The sequence below is a fragment of the Salmo salar genome, chromosome ssa01 (assembly GCF_905237065.1).
Source record: "Salmo salar chromosome ssa01, Ssal_v3.1, whole genome shotgun sequence".
Lineage (NCBI taxonomy): Eukaryota > Metazoa > Chordata > Actinopteri > Salmoniformes > Salmonidae > Salmo > Salmo salar.
The window spans coordinates 164,209,769-164,226,079 of NC_059442.1; the positions used below are offsets into that span (position 1 = coordinate 164,209,769).

The following is a 16,311-nucleotide window of genomic DNA, read 5'->3' on the forward strand; positions in this document are numbered from 1 at the left end:
ACGACTTTATCTACCACCACAGATTTCTGTATGCTAGCTATGCTACCAGCTTAAATTATACGAACAGGAGTTAGCATTTAGCAGTCACTTCTTCTAAACCTGAAAACGGACTACTTCTAAATGTTATGCAGCTAAAACAGCCAGATATATCTAAATCTGACTTTAGTAACCACATTCTGGGCCTGTTAAAATACACCAATCATGACTGATTTGATGAATATCCACCTTGTTAGATCAGATTTGTTTGGTGTGTGCCAATCCGTCATCCTTCTATCCCCCATGGTCTCTGTTCCATTGACCTCTTTACCGCATCTATAGGCCTTTATTTTCTTTCAGTAGAAAATCACTACTTGAGACTTGATTACATTGTTAAATATGATTTATTTCAGATAAACAAAAGAAATAAAGCATTTTTTTATAGCTTGTTTTGTCCTCTGTGACGTCACATCAAGTGTCGTGTAATACAAAAAAAGTGTTCCTATTGCTAAATCTATTTAAGTATCCCTGGATAGTTCAACGCTTCCATTTGGTCAGCCATTTTTATTCACAACAAACAGGTAATCAACTTGCACTCACCAGATAGCATCTGAGATGTACATGGACACAGTCCTGTTAAATTCATTCATCCCTAACCCAGAACTAAAATCTTGCTTAATTGTAGAAATGGAACATCTGTTAACGAGAGATGAATTAATCCCCAGAGGAGAAATGTGATGTTACCAGCAAAGACAACGAGCAGAGTACTAGTGACTGATGAAACAAGTTCATAATGATGTTCATAAGAGACAAAAGATTCACTGGAATAGACTAAATCCAATAGAATCAATGGAAAAGTGTGCATGCATTGATATGTAGGCTATGTGTGCCTTTTTAAAAATGTATGTAGTTCTGTCCTTGAGCTGTTCTTGTCTAATGGTGTTCTTGTGTTATGTTTCATGTTTGGTTTGGACCCCAGGAAGAGTAGCTGCAGCTTTTGCAACAGCTAATGGCGATCCTAATAAAATACCAAATGACTGTACAATACATCCTTCAATACATTAGCTAATCGTGGAGGACCTCTGTCCCATCTTACAGGTCCAATACATCACTTCAGAAGGATCAATAATATACATATAAAACAATAAAGAGCAATAAACGATTACACCATCAGTCCACCTTAAGTAGTCACACCTTAAATATGGTTGTTAAAAAAAATAAACATTGTTTAAAATAGATAAACAAAAACAGGGCATAGGGTCATCAACCCCTATCTTTCTCCTCTATATTGTAGAGGGTCCTGGAAAGCACAGACTTGCTCCTGAACAACCTTCTCAAAACACTTCATGATCTGTGACTGAGGTCAGTGCTATTGGCCTGAATTGCTGCCCTGCATTTGCCTTTTTACAGACTGACACTTCTCATGACTATGCGTGGTGTTTTGCACCCACTGGGATATTTGCCATAATGAGTAACATAGACATGTGCGTAATGAAGTACCTCACAAAGCACCTGTGGTTTAACCCCATCAGGACCTCACAAAGCACCTGTGGTTTAACCCCATCAGGACCTCACAAAGCACCTGTGGTTTAACCCCATCAGGACCTCACAAAGCACCTGTGGTTTAACCCCATCAGGACCTCACAAAGCACCTGTGGTTTAACCCCATCAGGACCTCACAAAGCACCTGTGGTTTAACCCCATCAGGACCTCACAAAGCACCTGTGGTTTAACCCCATCAGGACCTCACAAAGCACCTGTGGTTTAACCCCATCAGGACCTCACAAAGCACCTGTGGTTTAACCCCATCAGGACCTCACAAAGCACCTGTGGTTTAACCCCATCAGGACCTCACAAAGCACCTGTGGTTTAACCCCATCAGGACCAGATGCTGTATTTGGTTTAAAGCACCTAGATTGGTGTTTCCTCATCAATAGTGACAGCTATGGGTGGGCTGAGATTAACATTATCATTCGTCATATAGAGAGAGTAGTATGGACAAGTCCTGCTCATTTAAACTTGCATTTGATCCCATAGCCTGTGATCAGCTCTATTCCATTCCACAAGCCCCAAGTTTTACTATCCTGCAGCTGATATTCCATTCCACAAGCCCCAAGTTTTACTATCCTGCAGCTGATATTCCATTCCACAAGCCCCAAGTTTTACTATCCTGCAGCTGAAATTCCATTCCACAAGCCCCAAGTTTTACTATCCTGCAGCTGATATTCCATTCCACAAGCCCTTAGTTTTGCTATTCTGCTTTGATTCCGCTTTTTGGAACATTTCTGGCACTCATGTCTGAATGCAGGGCTCGTGTCTGAATGCAGGACTCGTGTCTGAATGCAGGACTTAATGATATGTGAAAGTATGCATCTTAGAAATCGTTTTCAATTTTATAAACTCAGAATCTTAATTTTCTAAATCCTATCTAAACAACTGTAGCAGGTTCTCTCTCTCACCTCGATTTTAAGGTGCGCTCCTTTCAAGTCTCACTCTGTTGCATAGTGTATCAGGCTCTTGCCTATATGCGGTGGAAATTGAGCCTGGGAACTTCTCATTCGGTATCTATGACACAAAGTCACTGAAGAGTTGTTTGTAATATAAAACCCTGGGTAGAGGGGCTCTGTGAATTTGGTACAGAATGTGTGCAGGTGTGTCAAAGTGTTAGAAGAAGAGATGCTATAGAAGGTCAAACTGCCGTATGACCAAATCAGAGACACTCCTACTCTGTTGGAGTGAGAGGAGACAGATATGGCAGTGTCCTCATCATTGTGCCAGGCAGTGTATTGGTTACCATCACAATCTAGACACCAGGATTTGTCATTGTGTCCCAAAACACAGTCATCTATCTGTCCTCTTCTGCTGATTCCTTTATATGTCATACCTATTTCAACCCTATTCCCACTCCACTCGACCTCCCAGTAGCAGTGGCCAGTTAGACCCTCTCTACACAGCACCTGTTGATAGTAGTCAAATCTCTCAGGGTGATCAGGGTATGGCTGCTTCCTGGTCACCCATGTCACCTTCCTGTTCTCCTCAGACAAAGATAGATTTCTGTATGTTGTGTTCGGGTCCAGTGTGAGGTTACAGACATCTGATGGAGGAATGAAGGAAAAAAATTATCAATATTTACATAACGATGTAAAGTGTAAGCAAGTCATTTAAACTGTGCTCTATTAAAATGCATACTGATACAGTGGATATTAATCATTAGTCTTCAAGGGGCAATCTGGAATTGGTACATCCATTTTTGGACTTAATAATTGTACAAAATTATTAAGTCCATAATTAGTAATTGTACAAAATAAATCAAACAAAAACACGATAGCTTCAAAACACGGTTAATTAAAATGATCATTTTGATCTCATGGACTCCATAGCTCTGGTCTATTTGAGAGTGGTTTCTCCAGCCGCATCCCTTAGCTGTTAACCCCTCAAAAAGATGCCAGACAGCCATTTTGTTGTTTTTTGAGTTACGGAGCGCACAGTTAAAACAACAGTCTGGGATTGGAAAAGCAACAAAACGGTAGCCCCATCACATGTTTTAGTCAAGGGATGGCGCTAGGGAAATGTAACCTTTAAAGTAAAGAACTGTCCACTTCATTATTTTGTAACTAAATCAAGCCAATTGAGATTATAAATATTAGGCATATCTATTTTATCAAACGAGATTGTTGTCCTATGAATTATTAACATAAATTGCCTAACTAAATGGACATTTAAGATGAAACATTAATATATACTGAACAAAAATATAAAACGCAACAATTTTACTGAGTTACAGTTCATATAAGGAAATCAGTCAATTGAAATAAATTCATTAGGCCCTAATCTATGGATTTCACATGTGGGAATACAGATATGCATCTGTTGGTCACCGATACCTTAAAAAAAAGTAGGGGCGTGGATCAGAAAACCAGTCAGCATCTGGTGTGACCACCATTTGCCTCATGCAGCGCGACACATCTCCTTTGCATAGAGTTGATCAGGCTGTTGATTGTGGCCTGTGGAATGTTGCCCCACTCCTCTTCAAAGGCTGTGCAAAGTTGCTGGATATTGGCGGGAACTGTAACATGCTGTCGTACGTGTCAATCCAGAGCATCCCAAACATGCCCAATAGGTTACATGTCTGGTGAGTATGCAGGCCATGGAAGAACTAGGACATGTACAGCTTCCAGGAATTGTTTACAGATCCTTAAGACATTGGGCCGTGCATTATCATGTGAGGCCGCTTGGACGCATTGCCAAATTATTGTAGAGAAATTAACATTCAATTATCTGGCAACAGCTCTGGTGGACATTCCTGCAGTCAGCATGCCAATTGCACGCTCCCTCAAAACTTGAGACATCTGTGGCATTGTGTGGTGTAACAAAACTGCACATTTTAGAGTGGCCAGCACAAGGTGCACCTGTGTAATGATCATGCTGTTTAATCAACTTCTTGATATGCCACACCTGTCAACTGGATGGATTATCTTGGCAAAGGAGAAATGCTCACTAACAGGGATGTAAACAAATTTGTGCACAAAATTTGGGAGAAATAAGCTTTTTGTGCATATGGGACATGTCTGGGATCTTTCATTTCAGCTCATTAAACATGGCACCAACACTTTACATGTTGTGTTTATATTTCTGTTCACTGAGTATACAAAACATTAAGGACACCTGCCCTTTCCATGACAGACTGACCAGGTGAATCCAGGTGACGGCTATGATCCCTTATTGATGTCACTTGTTAAATCCACTTCAATCAGTGTAGATGAAGGGGAGGAGACAGGTTAAAGAAGGATTTTTAAGCCTTGAGACACCTGAGACATGGATTGTGTATGTGTGCCATTCAGAGGGTGAATGGGCAAGACAAAATATTTAAGTGTCTTTGAACAGGGTATGGTAGTAGGTGCCAGGCGCATTGGTTTGTGTCAAGAACTGCAACGCTGCTGGGTTTTTCACGCTCAATAGTTTTCCGTGTGTATCAAGAATGGTCCACCACCCAAAGGACATCGAGCCAACTGACACAACTTGGGAAGCATTTGAGTCAACATGGGCCAGCGTGTTTCGACACCTTGTACAGTCCATGCCCTGATAAATTGAGGCTGTTAAGGGCAAAGTACAGAACTCTTTTTTTAGTATAATTTTAATCCAGCGCTAACATGCAGACTGAGAGCAAAGTCGAACACACTTACATCTAACGCTGAACCAGTATTCTCCTCCAGGGTGAAAACTAGTAAGAGAAGAGCAGAGAATGCACATAATTAATATTTTGTAGTATTAGTGTTTATCACCCATTTCACAGTATGTATTGTTGTGACCCACCTGACTGTATGTTGTCCAGCAGAGAGCAGCTTCACTCCTGAATCTCCTGGGTGATTGTAGCTCAGGTCCAGCTCTTTCAGGTGGGAGGGGTTTGACCTCAGAGCTGAAGCCAGATAAGCACAGCCTTTCTCTGTGACTCCGCAGAACGACAACCTGTAGGAACAGTTGCTATCATCAACTCTTCTTCAGTTCACAGGTATAAACCAAAGGCTAGATAACGTTTTATTCAAGCCTACATTGAGAACACTCATACATTATGATAGCTACAGACATTTTATACAAGGTCCTAGAAAATTGCCCCATATAACCCAAAGCAACTGACCCCAGTGTTCCAGTTTACATTGTGGATCATTCAGTCTATCAGAAAGCTTCTGGACACCCGAGTCTTGTAGATTGTTGTCACTCAGGTCCAGCTTCCTTAGGTGTGAGGCGTTTGGCCTCAGAGTCAGAGCTGAGGCCAATGCTACACAGCAGTTCTTTGTGAGGTTACATCTATTCAGTCTGAAATCAAATACAAATATGAACAAAGAAAGCGCAATTGAACAAATAAACAGAGCCCAATTCAAGTCCAGAATTGTTCACCTTAGTGTCTCCAGTTTACAGAGTGAACTCCTCAGACCAGCAGAGAGCAGTTTCACTCCTGAATCCTGTAGGTCATTGTCACTCAGGTCCAGCTCTTTCATGTAAGAGGAGTTTGAGCCGATAGCTTTTGCCAACATTTCACAGCTATCTAGTCTGGAGAAGAATGTTTTTTACAGAATGACACACATGTTAAATTGCATAACTCTTTGTCATAGTGTATGCATTAAAGGTCCAATGCAGCAGTTTTGACCTCATTATCAAATAATTTCTGGGTAACAATTATGTACCTTACTGTGATTGAAAACAATCAAAACGGTCAAAAATAAACCAAAATAGCTTCTTAGCAAGAGCAATTTCTCAAGCAAGAATTTTGAATTTAGCTAGGACTGTCTGGGAGTGGCCTGAGTGGGGAGGGGAAAACTGACAACGAGCTGTTATTGGCAGAGAGGTTTGGAACTCTTTCTTATTGGTCTATTAACTAATTCACCTCCTGGTGATGTCACCATGCAGGCCAAAACTCCATCCCACCAAAACAGGCTGACATTTCAGGTGGTCTTTTCAAACAGCTCTTACATTAAAAGGGCATTATCAACATTGGAATAATACTGTGAAATTGTGACTACCTCATATTGTGGAAATATACATTAAACACAAGAAAATAACATTTTTAACTGCACTTGTCGTTTAAGCTAAAGCAGAATGAAACATTTATTTCAACAATGCTATACATCAAATCACATGGCAGTATTGGCTCCTCTAATATCAACTATTGTGTTTAAAACATCTTATATTGTCGTAGTATCCCTCTCCGATCCATCCATCCCTCTCCGATCCATCCATCCCTCTCCGATCCATCCATCCATCCCTCTCCGATCCATCCATCCCTCTCCGATCCATCCATCCATCCCTCTCCGATCCATCCATCTCCGATCCATCCCTCTCCGATCCATCCCTCTCCGATCCATCCCTCTCCGCTCTATCCCTCTCTGATCCATCCCTCTCCGCTCTATCCCTCTCCGATCCATCCCTCTCCGATCCATCCCTCTCCGATCCATCCCTCTCCGATCCATCCCTCTCCGCTCTATCCCTCTCTGATCCATCCCTCTCCGATCCATCCCTCTCCGATCCATCCCTCTCCGCTCCATCTCTCTCCGCTCCATCCCTCTCCGCTCCATCCCTCTCCGCTCCATCCCTCTCCGATCCGTCCCTCTCCGATCCGTCCCTCTCCGATCCGTCCCTCTCCGATCTGTCCCTCTCTGATCCGTCCCTCTCTGATCCATCCCTCTCTGATGGAGGTGTCTTGTATTTAAGTGATAATGCCAGAGAAGCCGGTGTTGTGGGGACATATTTGCACGAGTGTTACCACATATTCAAATAATGATTAACATATTTTCATGAAAAACGTTATTTTGATGTATTTTTTTATACTATTTCATCCTTCCACGAGATATAGTCCTGACACAAAAACCCAGGGTTGATACCCAGGCCGGCTGGTCGTTCGCCAGAGACGCGACCCAGTCGTTCAGTCTTTATGTTCTGTATCTATGGACGCGACCCAGTCGTTCAGTCTTTATGTTCTGTATCTATGGACGCGACCCAGTCGTTCAGTCTTTATGTTCTGTATCTATGGACGCGACCCAGTCGTTCAGTCTTTATGTTCTGTATCTATGGACGCGACCCAGCCGTTCAGTCTTTATGTTCTGTATCTATGGACGCGACCCAGCCGTTCAGTCTTTATGTTCTGTATCTATGGACGCGACCCAGTCGTTCAGTCTTTATGTTCTGTATCTATGGACGCGACCCAGTCGTTCAGTCTTTATGTTCTGTATCTATGGACGCGACCCAGCCGTTCAGTCTTTATGTTCTGTATCTATGGACGCGACCCAGCCGTTCAGTCTTTATGTTCTGTATCTATGGATGCGACCCAGCCGTTCAGTCTTTATGTTCTGTATCTATGGACGCGACCCAGTCGTTCAGTCTTTATGTTCTGTATCTATGGACGCGACCCAGCCGTTCATTCTAAATGTTCTGTATCTATGGACGCGACCCAGTCGTTCAGTCTTTTTGTTCTGTATCTATGGACGCGACCCAGCCGTTCAGTCTTTTTGTTCTGTATCTATGGACGCGACCCAGCCGTTCATTCTAAATGTTCTATTGCCATACTGGCTGGTAATGTTCTTATCCCTTGCTTGCTAGCTAGCCAACTACAGCTAACATACAGTCACGTCAAACAGTGCAGCCAGAATAACAACAGAAGCTGCATTTGCATTTGTTTAACTGTTTTCTTGAGACATTTATTTGGATACATCCATAACAATGAGCTAATGATGCACGATTTCACCTGGCATAGAAAATGTGTGCTCTCATCAGGACACTGTTAAGAGGAGCTAGCCAACAACACAGCTAACACAATCACTTCAAACTGAAGCTGGAAAGACTGCAAACAAGCTGCATTTTGTTTCGTCTTACCTGTTTTCTATTGACATTTCCATAAAAATGATGCCAATTCATGATTTCAGCTACCTGAGAAAAGCTGTCTGTCTGTCTGTCTGTCTGTCTGTCTGTCTGTCTCGCCCCGACTCATTCATTACTATGGGACAGCTGGAGATCGAATTTCAATATTCAAACAATGTTGCAAATGTCAGAGAGACAGACCGCAGGTTTTTTACAAATCTCCGCTACTGAAAAACAATTGCTAGTCTAAAAGAAATGGGAGATGAAGTTTATACTTGTCTGGCTGGGCTGATGAGACAGTGAGATGGAACAGAGTAAATAGGCATTTCAACGTCATAGCTTTAGCCGGTGGTAACTTGTGGAACTGACACCGGCTGGAATGCGGTTTTAACCAATCAGAGTGCAAGATTAGACCCACCCGTTGTATAAAGTAGTAGTATCCCTCTCGGATCTATCACTCTCCCTGATGGAGGTGTCTGCTTTACATTTTTACATTTTGAATGGCACATCCATTTCATTACTCGTCTGGTGGCAAGCACTTGAAATTAGCAAGGATGGTGCAATTCATTTAAATATTGTCAATTCTACTTTGGAAAGAGCAGATCATGTGGAAATGTCACTAACTCTACCTACATGTACTGTATTGACTCTGTACCGGTACCCCCTGTATATAGCCTCGCTATTGTTATTTTACTGCTGCTCTTTAATTATTTGTTACTTTAAAAAAAAAATGTATTTACTTAAACACTTATTTTTCCTTAACTGCATTGTTGGGCTTGTATGTAAGCAATTCACTATAAAGGTCTACACCTGTTGCATTCGGCGCATGTGACAAATACGATTTGATGATTTTATGGAGACCAAAATAGAACTTGTGTCCCTGGGATATACAAAGACCAACTTCAACTTTAGGAGCCTACTTACAGAGCACGCCTGCTGGAGGTGATGACTGCCAACAGCTTCAGGAGACCCTCCTCTGATCTGATGTATTTCTTCAGGTCAAATGCCTCTTGTGTTTCCTCAGATGTCATTAACACAAAGGTGAGTGCTGACCACTGTGTAGGTGACAGGTCATTCACTGACAGACTCCCTGATCTCAGATAGCTCTGGATCTCCAGCACCAGAGACTCATCCTTCAGCTCACTCAGACAGTGGAACAGGTTGATGCTCTTCTCTGGAGAATGGCCCTCTTGGATTTTCTCCTTGATGTAGCTGACTGTTTTCTCAATGTCCTCTCTGTCCTTTGTCTCTGGTAGGATTCCACTCAGGAGTCTCTGATTGGACTCCAGTGAAAGACCAAGCAGAAAGCGGAGAAAAAGGTCCAAGTGTCCATTCTGGCTCTCTAAGGCTTTGTCGATTGCCGTCTTATGGAAGTCAAACACAGATGTCCAAGACTGTGGAATACATCCAAAACAATATATTGAATGTTTCCTTGTCAGCTTTGGGAGAAGTACATTGTTGTTGTCTGTTGTGTGACAGTGGTAAGCATACAGAGCTGCAAGGAACTCCTGAACACTCAGATGCACAAAGCTAAACACTTTCTCCTCCTCCAGAAATATTTCAGTGCACACACCGGAGTACACTATAGCCACCTCAATGTCAATACCACTCTCTCGCAGGTCTTTCTCATAGAAAATCAATTGTCCTTTTTGCAGTTGACAGAATGCTAGATTTGCTAGTTGAAGGACAGCGTTTTTACTACCTGTGGGATACTTCTGTTCTGTCATTTTATCAGTCTGGCAGAGCAGGAAGTGTTCGTACATTTTAGTCAGAGTCTTTGGCATCTCTCCACTCTTTGTTTTACCCAGGATATCATTCAGAACAGTGGCTGAAATCCAACAAAACACTGGTATGTGACACATAATGTGGAGGCTCCTTGAAGACTTTATATGGTTGATGATTCTGTAGGCCTGGTCATCATTACAGAATCTCTTCCTGAAGTACTCCTCCTTCTGAGGGTCATTGAACCCTCGTATCTCGGTCCACTGGTGGATGTAGTTTCGATCAATCTGATTGGCTGCTGCAGGTCGGGAGGTGATCCAGATGAGAGCAGAAGGGAGGAGCTGTCCTGTGATGAGGTTTGTGATCAGGACGTCCAGCGGTGCTGTTTTTGTATCTTTAGCCACATCTTTATTATGATTAAGGGCCAGAGGGAGTCGACTCTCATCCAGACCATCAAAGATGAACAGAACCTTAAAACCTTCCTCCAGAGTATCGATTGGTTCCATGAAGGGGAAGAACTGATGAAGCAGGTCAATCAGACTGCAGTCTTCTTCTCTTATTTTATTGATTTGGCGAAAAGGAAGTGGAATGATGAAGTCAATATCCTGGTTCTCTTTTCCTTCTGTCCAGTCGAGAATAAACTTCTGAACAGACAGTTTTTCCCACGCCAGCGATGCCCAGTGAAAGCACTGTTCTGATTCGTTTCTTCTGATCAGGCTGTGGTTTGAATATTTCACTGAGCTTAATGGTCTCTCCTGTGGCTGGTGTTCTGGAATCCAGACATCTGACCTCATGATCACCACTGACCCCTCCCATGGCCCCATCTATCACGTAAAGCTCAGTGTAGATCTTGTTTAGATAGACGAAATCCCCTTTCTTTGACGTCCCCTCATATATTTGGTCATACTTCTTCTTTAGGTACGATTTCAGTTCATCTTCAATTGCAAGGGGAAACAAAGATAGATTCAGTTTATTCTTTACACTTTTAGCCTATAATAAAACACATGCATTTTTTATCACATTTGCAGACCAACGCAAGATAAATTCCAGACAGTAGGCTAATAAGTAGCCTCGGCTAGATTATCAAAACTGATAAGCCTGTAGTGTAGCCTGTATGTTCTAGGTCAATATGGGAAAAGGCCCAGGTAAAAGGGAGGACTCATCAACATAACCTGTGGTAACTCCCATGTGCCATTCAAACGAAGCCCAAAGATCCGATTTCAGGACTTTACAGAGCTACCGCAACTCGGCACAAGAAAAGCTTTTCTACAGATTCTACACACCTGTGATAGCTTGCTGGAGTATGGGTAAAACATGTATGAGTATGAGTAGCCTAACAATTCTTTACATGGTCACAGTTGCATTTGCAACAAAATAATTTTCTATGACAATTGAATAGCTCAACACATAGGGTGACAGTGATCATAAGCAAAATAATCATTACATTTCAAATAGACAGGAAGTTGACCATAGTTTATTAGTAGACGGGTTATTGAGTTAAAGATTCTGTGGTAATTTCAGTCATATTTTTAAAATATTTTTTTATGGTTACAGTCATCAGATGAAATTGCATTAATCAGATGACAGACTGCCCACAGGGCACGGTGCTCCTAGTTATTGATATAATGGTCATGATAACTGCATGTGTTTGACATCATGATGTCGTCTTTTGGTCAGGTTTTGTACTTGTTGTGTGGAAAGTAGCAACTTTGTGTTATTCTTCCTAGGACGTTTTGATTTTGTCATGAAAAGAAAAGACAACGTTTATCTGGTTCTCAACCAGAAAACCACTTTACAAACAGAATATGACGTGCCACGTGTCAAATGTAGCCATTGTGTTCATTTGTATTGCTCACCTCTGACTTGTTGAACCACTGCTGGAGCACTCCGGCCTGAGAAAGAGAGAGGGGAGAGAGAGGCTGTGTGATTTATGGTGGTTTTAGCATGGCTTTAAGCACGTGCTGAGGTCATATATAAAGGCGCTATCTGAGTAGTACCGTCGACTATCACAGCCGTGCTAAAACTACAATGGAGCACCAACCCCAAACCTTTATTAAACAAAATGTACGTACATTGATACCATGAATTTTGGCAATACATTCTGAAACACATTAACTGTATGTCATCACAGCGTCATAATATTGTCATGAACATGACATAAGCTAATGGGTATAACTTGTAGTTCTTGAACAGGCCAGAGCCAGACCATAGCTATTTCAATACTAACACAAATATGACTATTATAATGATGACTATTATCCCTTTAAATGTTTTTAAATCATCTAACCTGCTGGTTCTGTCCACATATTAGTGCGATAAATCAGCTTCATCTTCCTCAGGACCTCCAGTGTGATCTTCTTTGCACCCTCAAGGCCGTAAGTCTCCACCATCTTATCCACAGTGTCCTGGTGGTCGGCTTTGTCCAGCCGGGCCTTTGGGATGTGTTGAGGGAAACCTTTTACACCCTGGACCAGGTGCCATTTGAATTTCTGAAGTTTTTTTTCACACAGGTTGTCCTCCAGAATGGCCAGCAGCTGCTCAGGGACAGGTGTCGCCATTGTTGATCGGTCAGTTGAAGACATGACCCACTAGGCAAAAACTGTTTGAATCAATATTGTCTGTGTGTTTGTTACCAAATCATTTCAACCAAAAAAAAAGCAATGTGATGACATTGAATCAATGTGAACAATGGATTACATTTGCAAAAAGTTAACATAAGGGCATTTAGTCTTTTTTTCATCCAACTTCTAACCTAAATGACATAGTGACATTTGTTGATTTCACGGTTCGTTGACATCTCAAACAAATGTTACTCCAAAATAGACGTAGAACTGACATCTGTGCCTAGTGAGGAGGTAGGAAAATGGTGAAAGATTCTTATCGTTAAGCCAAGATAGTTCAGATGGGCTTTTTACAATGGGTATTATTGTTGTGCAGAGCAAGCATGAGGCAGCGAGATCCTACTGTCACGTTTAACATGTAATTGCATATTTCACTTAGGGAACAGCCACTCTGAAGGTCGAGTGTGTATTAACTTGAATATTCCGGTTTGATCTTTACTGTTGGTCTTTGACCCCCTGCACAGCTGCTGACATGGTGAACTGGTCTGGAAAGTTATCTTCTGTCTCATGACTAACTCAGGTCTGCTGCTCCTGTCTGGAGGTGACTGTCCTGTTACTGGTTTACTAGAATAGAGTGTGATATTGCAATAACTAGACGTTAGTTACTAATTAACATGGGCATATTATTCAAGTTCACCTGCTCACATACCATACATTCTATAACAGCACCTCCTCTTCCTTCCCTTTCTACAAGACACAGGCTCCTGCAACCCCACTGTAATATGACATCACATGGAGCCAAGGAAGTTTTGCTGGAGGCAGAAACCAGTTGTGATATTATGTTATCTACCCTTTTCAAATAAACCCCTACAGCCCTATTCCTGCCCCTTATAGGCACTTGTAGAAACCTAAGACGATTGGATAGGTGTCTGCAATTCAACCATGGAATTTCGTTTTATAAACATTTATCACCCAAAATTGGAGAGAAGTTTCTTGTTCCTCCTGTGATTTTGTCAATGTGCTGACTCTGAACATAATAAATTGTTACATTTTCATTCATCAGTATTATTGACTTTACTATGAACTACTGGAGCAACTTGCCTTCAGACTGAGGGTCCTATTCAATCAAGCCTAGTCAACGGAGTTTCCATGAATAAGAAAAAAACGTTTAATTTGTGCACTACAAATATGGATATAACAATGTACATCAACTATGACTTCTCACAACCATTTGAAACCTGCGAGTCCGGACAGAGATCATTGCGGCGCGGTCAGACTGAGAAGACGGGTGAAAAGGTTTTTGTTGTCCCGCAGATTATTGGGAAACGGGCATCTTTCTGCTTTGTGTGCGTTAGCCTAGGCCTACCTAGTGTCGCATTATGAACACTCACAATTCACTGCTTCAGTCGCTGACTCTCCCAGCTGGCCGAGCAAGTGCGCCTGGTGGCCTATACCTGTGCTTTCAATGAAATAGTCTACCTAAGCATGTGGGGAATAACGTGGCAGTTACCTTTACATTCATTTAAATATGATTAGACTATAGTTTACTACAGTGTCTGAAAAATAAATACTGATAATGGAAAGAAGTGGAGGGCGCTCAACGTGAGTCAAAGTACAATAAAAAAATGGATAATCATTGAAAAGGAAAACGCGCGCACAGGCTACCATGGTGAGCGAGCCTTGCACATTTTATTATTCAATAAACATTGACTATCCATTTAGTCTCTGCCTGGAAACCGTCCTCCTAAAAGTGTCGACTGTCGTCCTTGTTGCTTCCAGTTCAGTAGCCATACATGTCGTGTGAGAGTGGTCTGAAGTAGAGTAGGCACTCGTCTTTCCTAAATAGGATTAGACTATAGTTTACTACATTGGCTATAAATAAATATTTAACACCCATATTTTTCTCCGCCTGAAAAATCGTCCCACTCCTAAAAGGTAGGTTATACAACGTAGTAGTTTAAGAGAGTACATTGCTTGCTGTTTGGAGTTTCTGTATAGCACGTTGTGACATCTGATGTTAAAAGGGCTTTAGAAATAAATGTTATTGATTGAATGAAGAGAAAGTTCAAGTCCAACTCTGCGCTCTTCAAACTATGTCTAGTAATACCGGAAGCCTAATAAAGGGCCATGTGAGACTCTGGTAATTTAACCTATTTCTGTGCATTTTGATATTGCCTATGGGGCGCATAATTGCTGGCAAGTGAGCTGCGTCACATGCGCCTAAACGTAGCGGGACGGGTTGGGTTTGGGTCCAGGTCCTGCGGTAGCAGGTGAGTCGGACAGAAAGCCAGCGGGTTCGGTATAAATAGCTGTAGGTGCCGAGATCAGTGCCGCCTAGACCTCTACACCAGTAACAACACTTGCCCACACTATCTGAAGCATCAGGTGGTATTATTAGTTCTGGTGGGTCTTGTTACTAGAAATGGACGTGTAAATTGGTTCAGCACACTACTGAAGTCCCCTAGGAGTGGAATACTGCTCTGCTCATTTTAACCATAACAACTAAAAAGTATTTTATCCATTGTTTAACAGTTGATGTTATCTAGGACTCTACCCTTCATTTCGCAATCACAATCCTCCATCTTATTTAGCATTTCCGATTCTCCCTGACTGTCTAGCTTTTTTCGTTTTCTGATTGTAAGCAGGAATCCGTTCCAAAAACGTGATAAATATCAAGGTTGCCAACGAACAACGCATACAAAGTCGTATAGCGGTAGAACGAGATACCGGGTAGGGAGTGGGCTATGTAAAGACGTTTTTCACTCACCATGTTTATTCGGAAAAACGTCTCTCGTCATTCTGGTAGCCTCCACCATTTCTCGTTCGTTGGTTTAGTTATTATTTCCGCTATTCGCCGGTGAACTCTATTGCGCCTCAATTTGGCTATCGCTATGATTGAAATGTAACTAATGACTGCCAGCCCCAGTATTTTATTAGCTAGGTGGCTTCTACACAATTGTTACCGATGATACTGTATATACCAGCCTACAAAAACATACAATGTATTTTGCCAAGTTCTCTCTGTGTTAATCCTGTTTCCCAAATATAGCAGGTCACTTCTGTCTGTGTCGATGTTGTTGAGTTCAACTTGCCTAGTTAAATAAATTAGAAAATATATGCTTTAATCTATTTCAGGTAACCTCAAGATGCTTGACTCACTACAGCTGCTTTTGAAGAACTTTCCAGTCGTTTGTGCTTTACATTACGACTTTTAAATGTCTGTATATTGGACATGTATATTAGTGTCTAATAAAAAAGAGCAATGTTGGTAAAGCATCCCATCTGTTTTATAGTGGGTGGTGTAGTTCCTGTTGATGTCCACCAGGTGTCAGCACAGTTTCAATAATGTTACACCAGGTTCACAACATGTTTTCATGTGTAACAAATCAGGTTCACAACATGTTTTCATGTGTAACAAATCAAATCAAGTTGTATTTGTCACATGCGCCGAATACTACATGTGTAGACATTACAGTGAAATGCTGACTTACAAGCCATTAACTAACAATTTATTTTAAGAAAAATATGTGTTAAATAAGAAATAAAAGTAACAAATAATTAAAGAGCAGCAGTAAAATAACAATAGCGACGGTATATACAGGGGGTACCAGTTAGTCAAGGTAATTGAGGTGTTCCTTTCAAGTCCAGTGGTGTAAATTACTTAACAAAAATGTATTTAAAGTACTCCACTACATTCCATTTT

General features: G+C 41.6%; 1 protein-coding gene and 2 long non-coding RNA genes across 3 annotated transcripts; 1 reads left to right on the forward strand and 2 right to left on the reverse strand.

The window, feature by feature from the left end:
* Positions 1-361: 361 nt before the first annotated feature.
* Positions 362-2,469, reverse strand: LOC123726573 (uncharacterized). Its single transcript, XR_006758667.1, has 2 exons — positions 1,862-2,469; positions 362-1,826 (listed from the first exon to the last, which is right to left on the reverse strand). It is a non-coding gene; the product is annotated as an uncharacterized lncRNA (long non-coding RNA).
* Positions 2,470-2,835: 366 nt separating this feature from the next.
* LOC106571525 (NACHT, LRR and PYD domains-containing protein 3-like) lies at positions 2,836-15,586 on the reverse strand. Its single transcript, XM_045693624.1, is given in 10 exon segments — positions 2,836-3,070; positions 5,160-5,197; positions 5,290-5,442; positions 5,612-5,790; positions 5,872-6,024; positions 9,250-10,701; positions 10,703-10,982; positions 11,904-11,939; positions 12,335-12,635; positions 15,376-15,586. Coding segments are annotated over 8 exon segments (2,460 nt in total). The 5' UTR covers positions 15,379-15,586; the 3' UTR covers positions 2,836-3,070; positions 5,160-5,197; positions 5,290-5,386.
* LOC106571535 (uncharacterized) lies at positions 14,323-15,884 on the forward strand. Its single transcript, XR_001320939.2, has 2 exons — positions 14,323-14,543; positions 15,744-15,884. It is a non-coding gene; the product is annotated as an uncharacterized lncRNA (long non-coding RNA).
* The last annotated feature ends 427 nt before the right edge of the window (positions 15,885-16,311 follow it).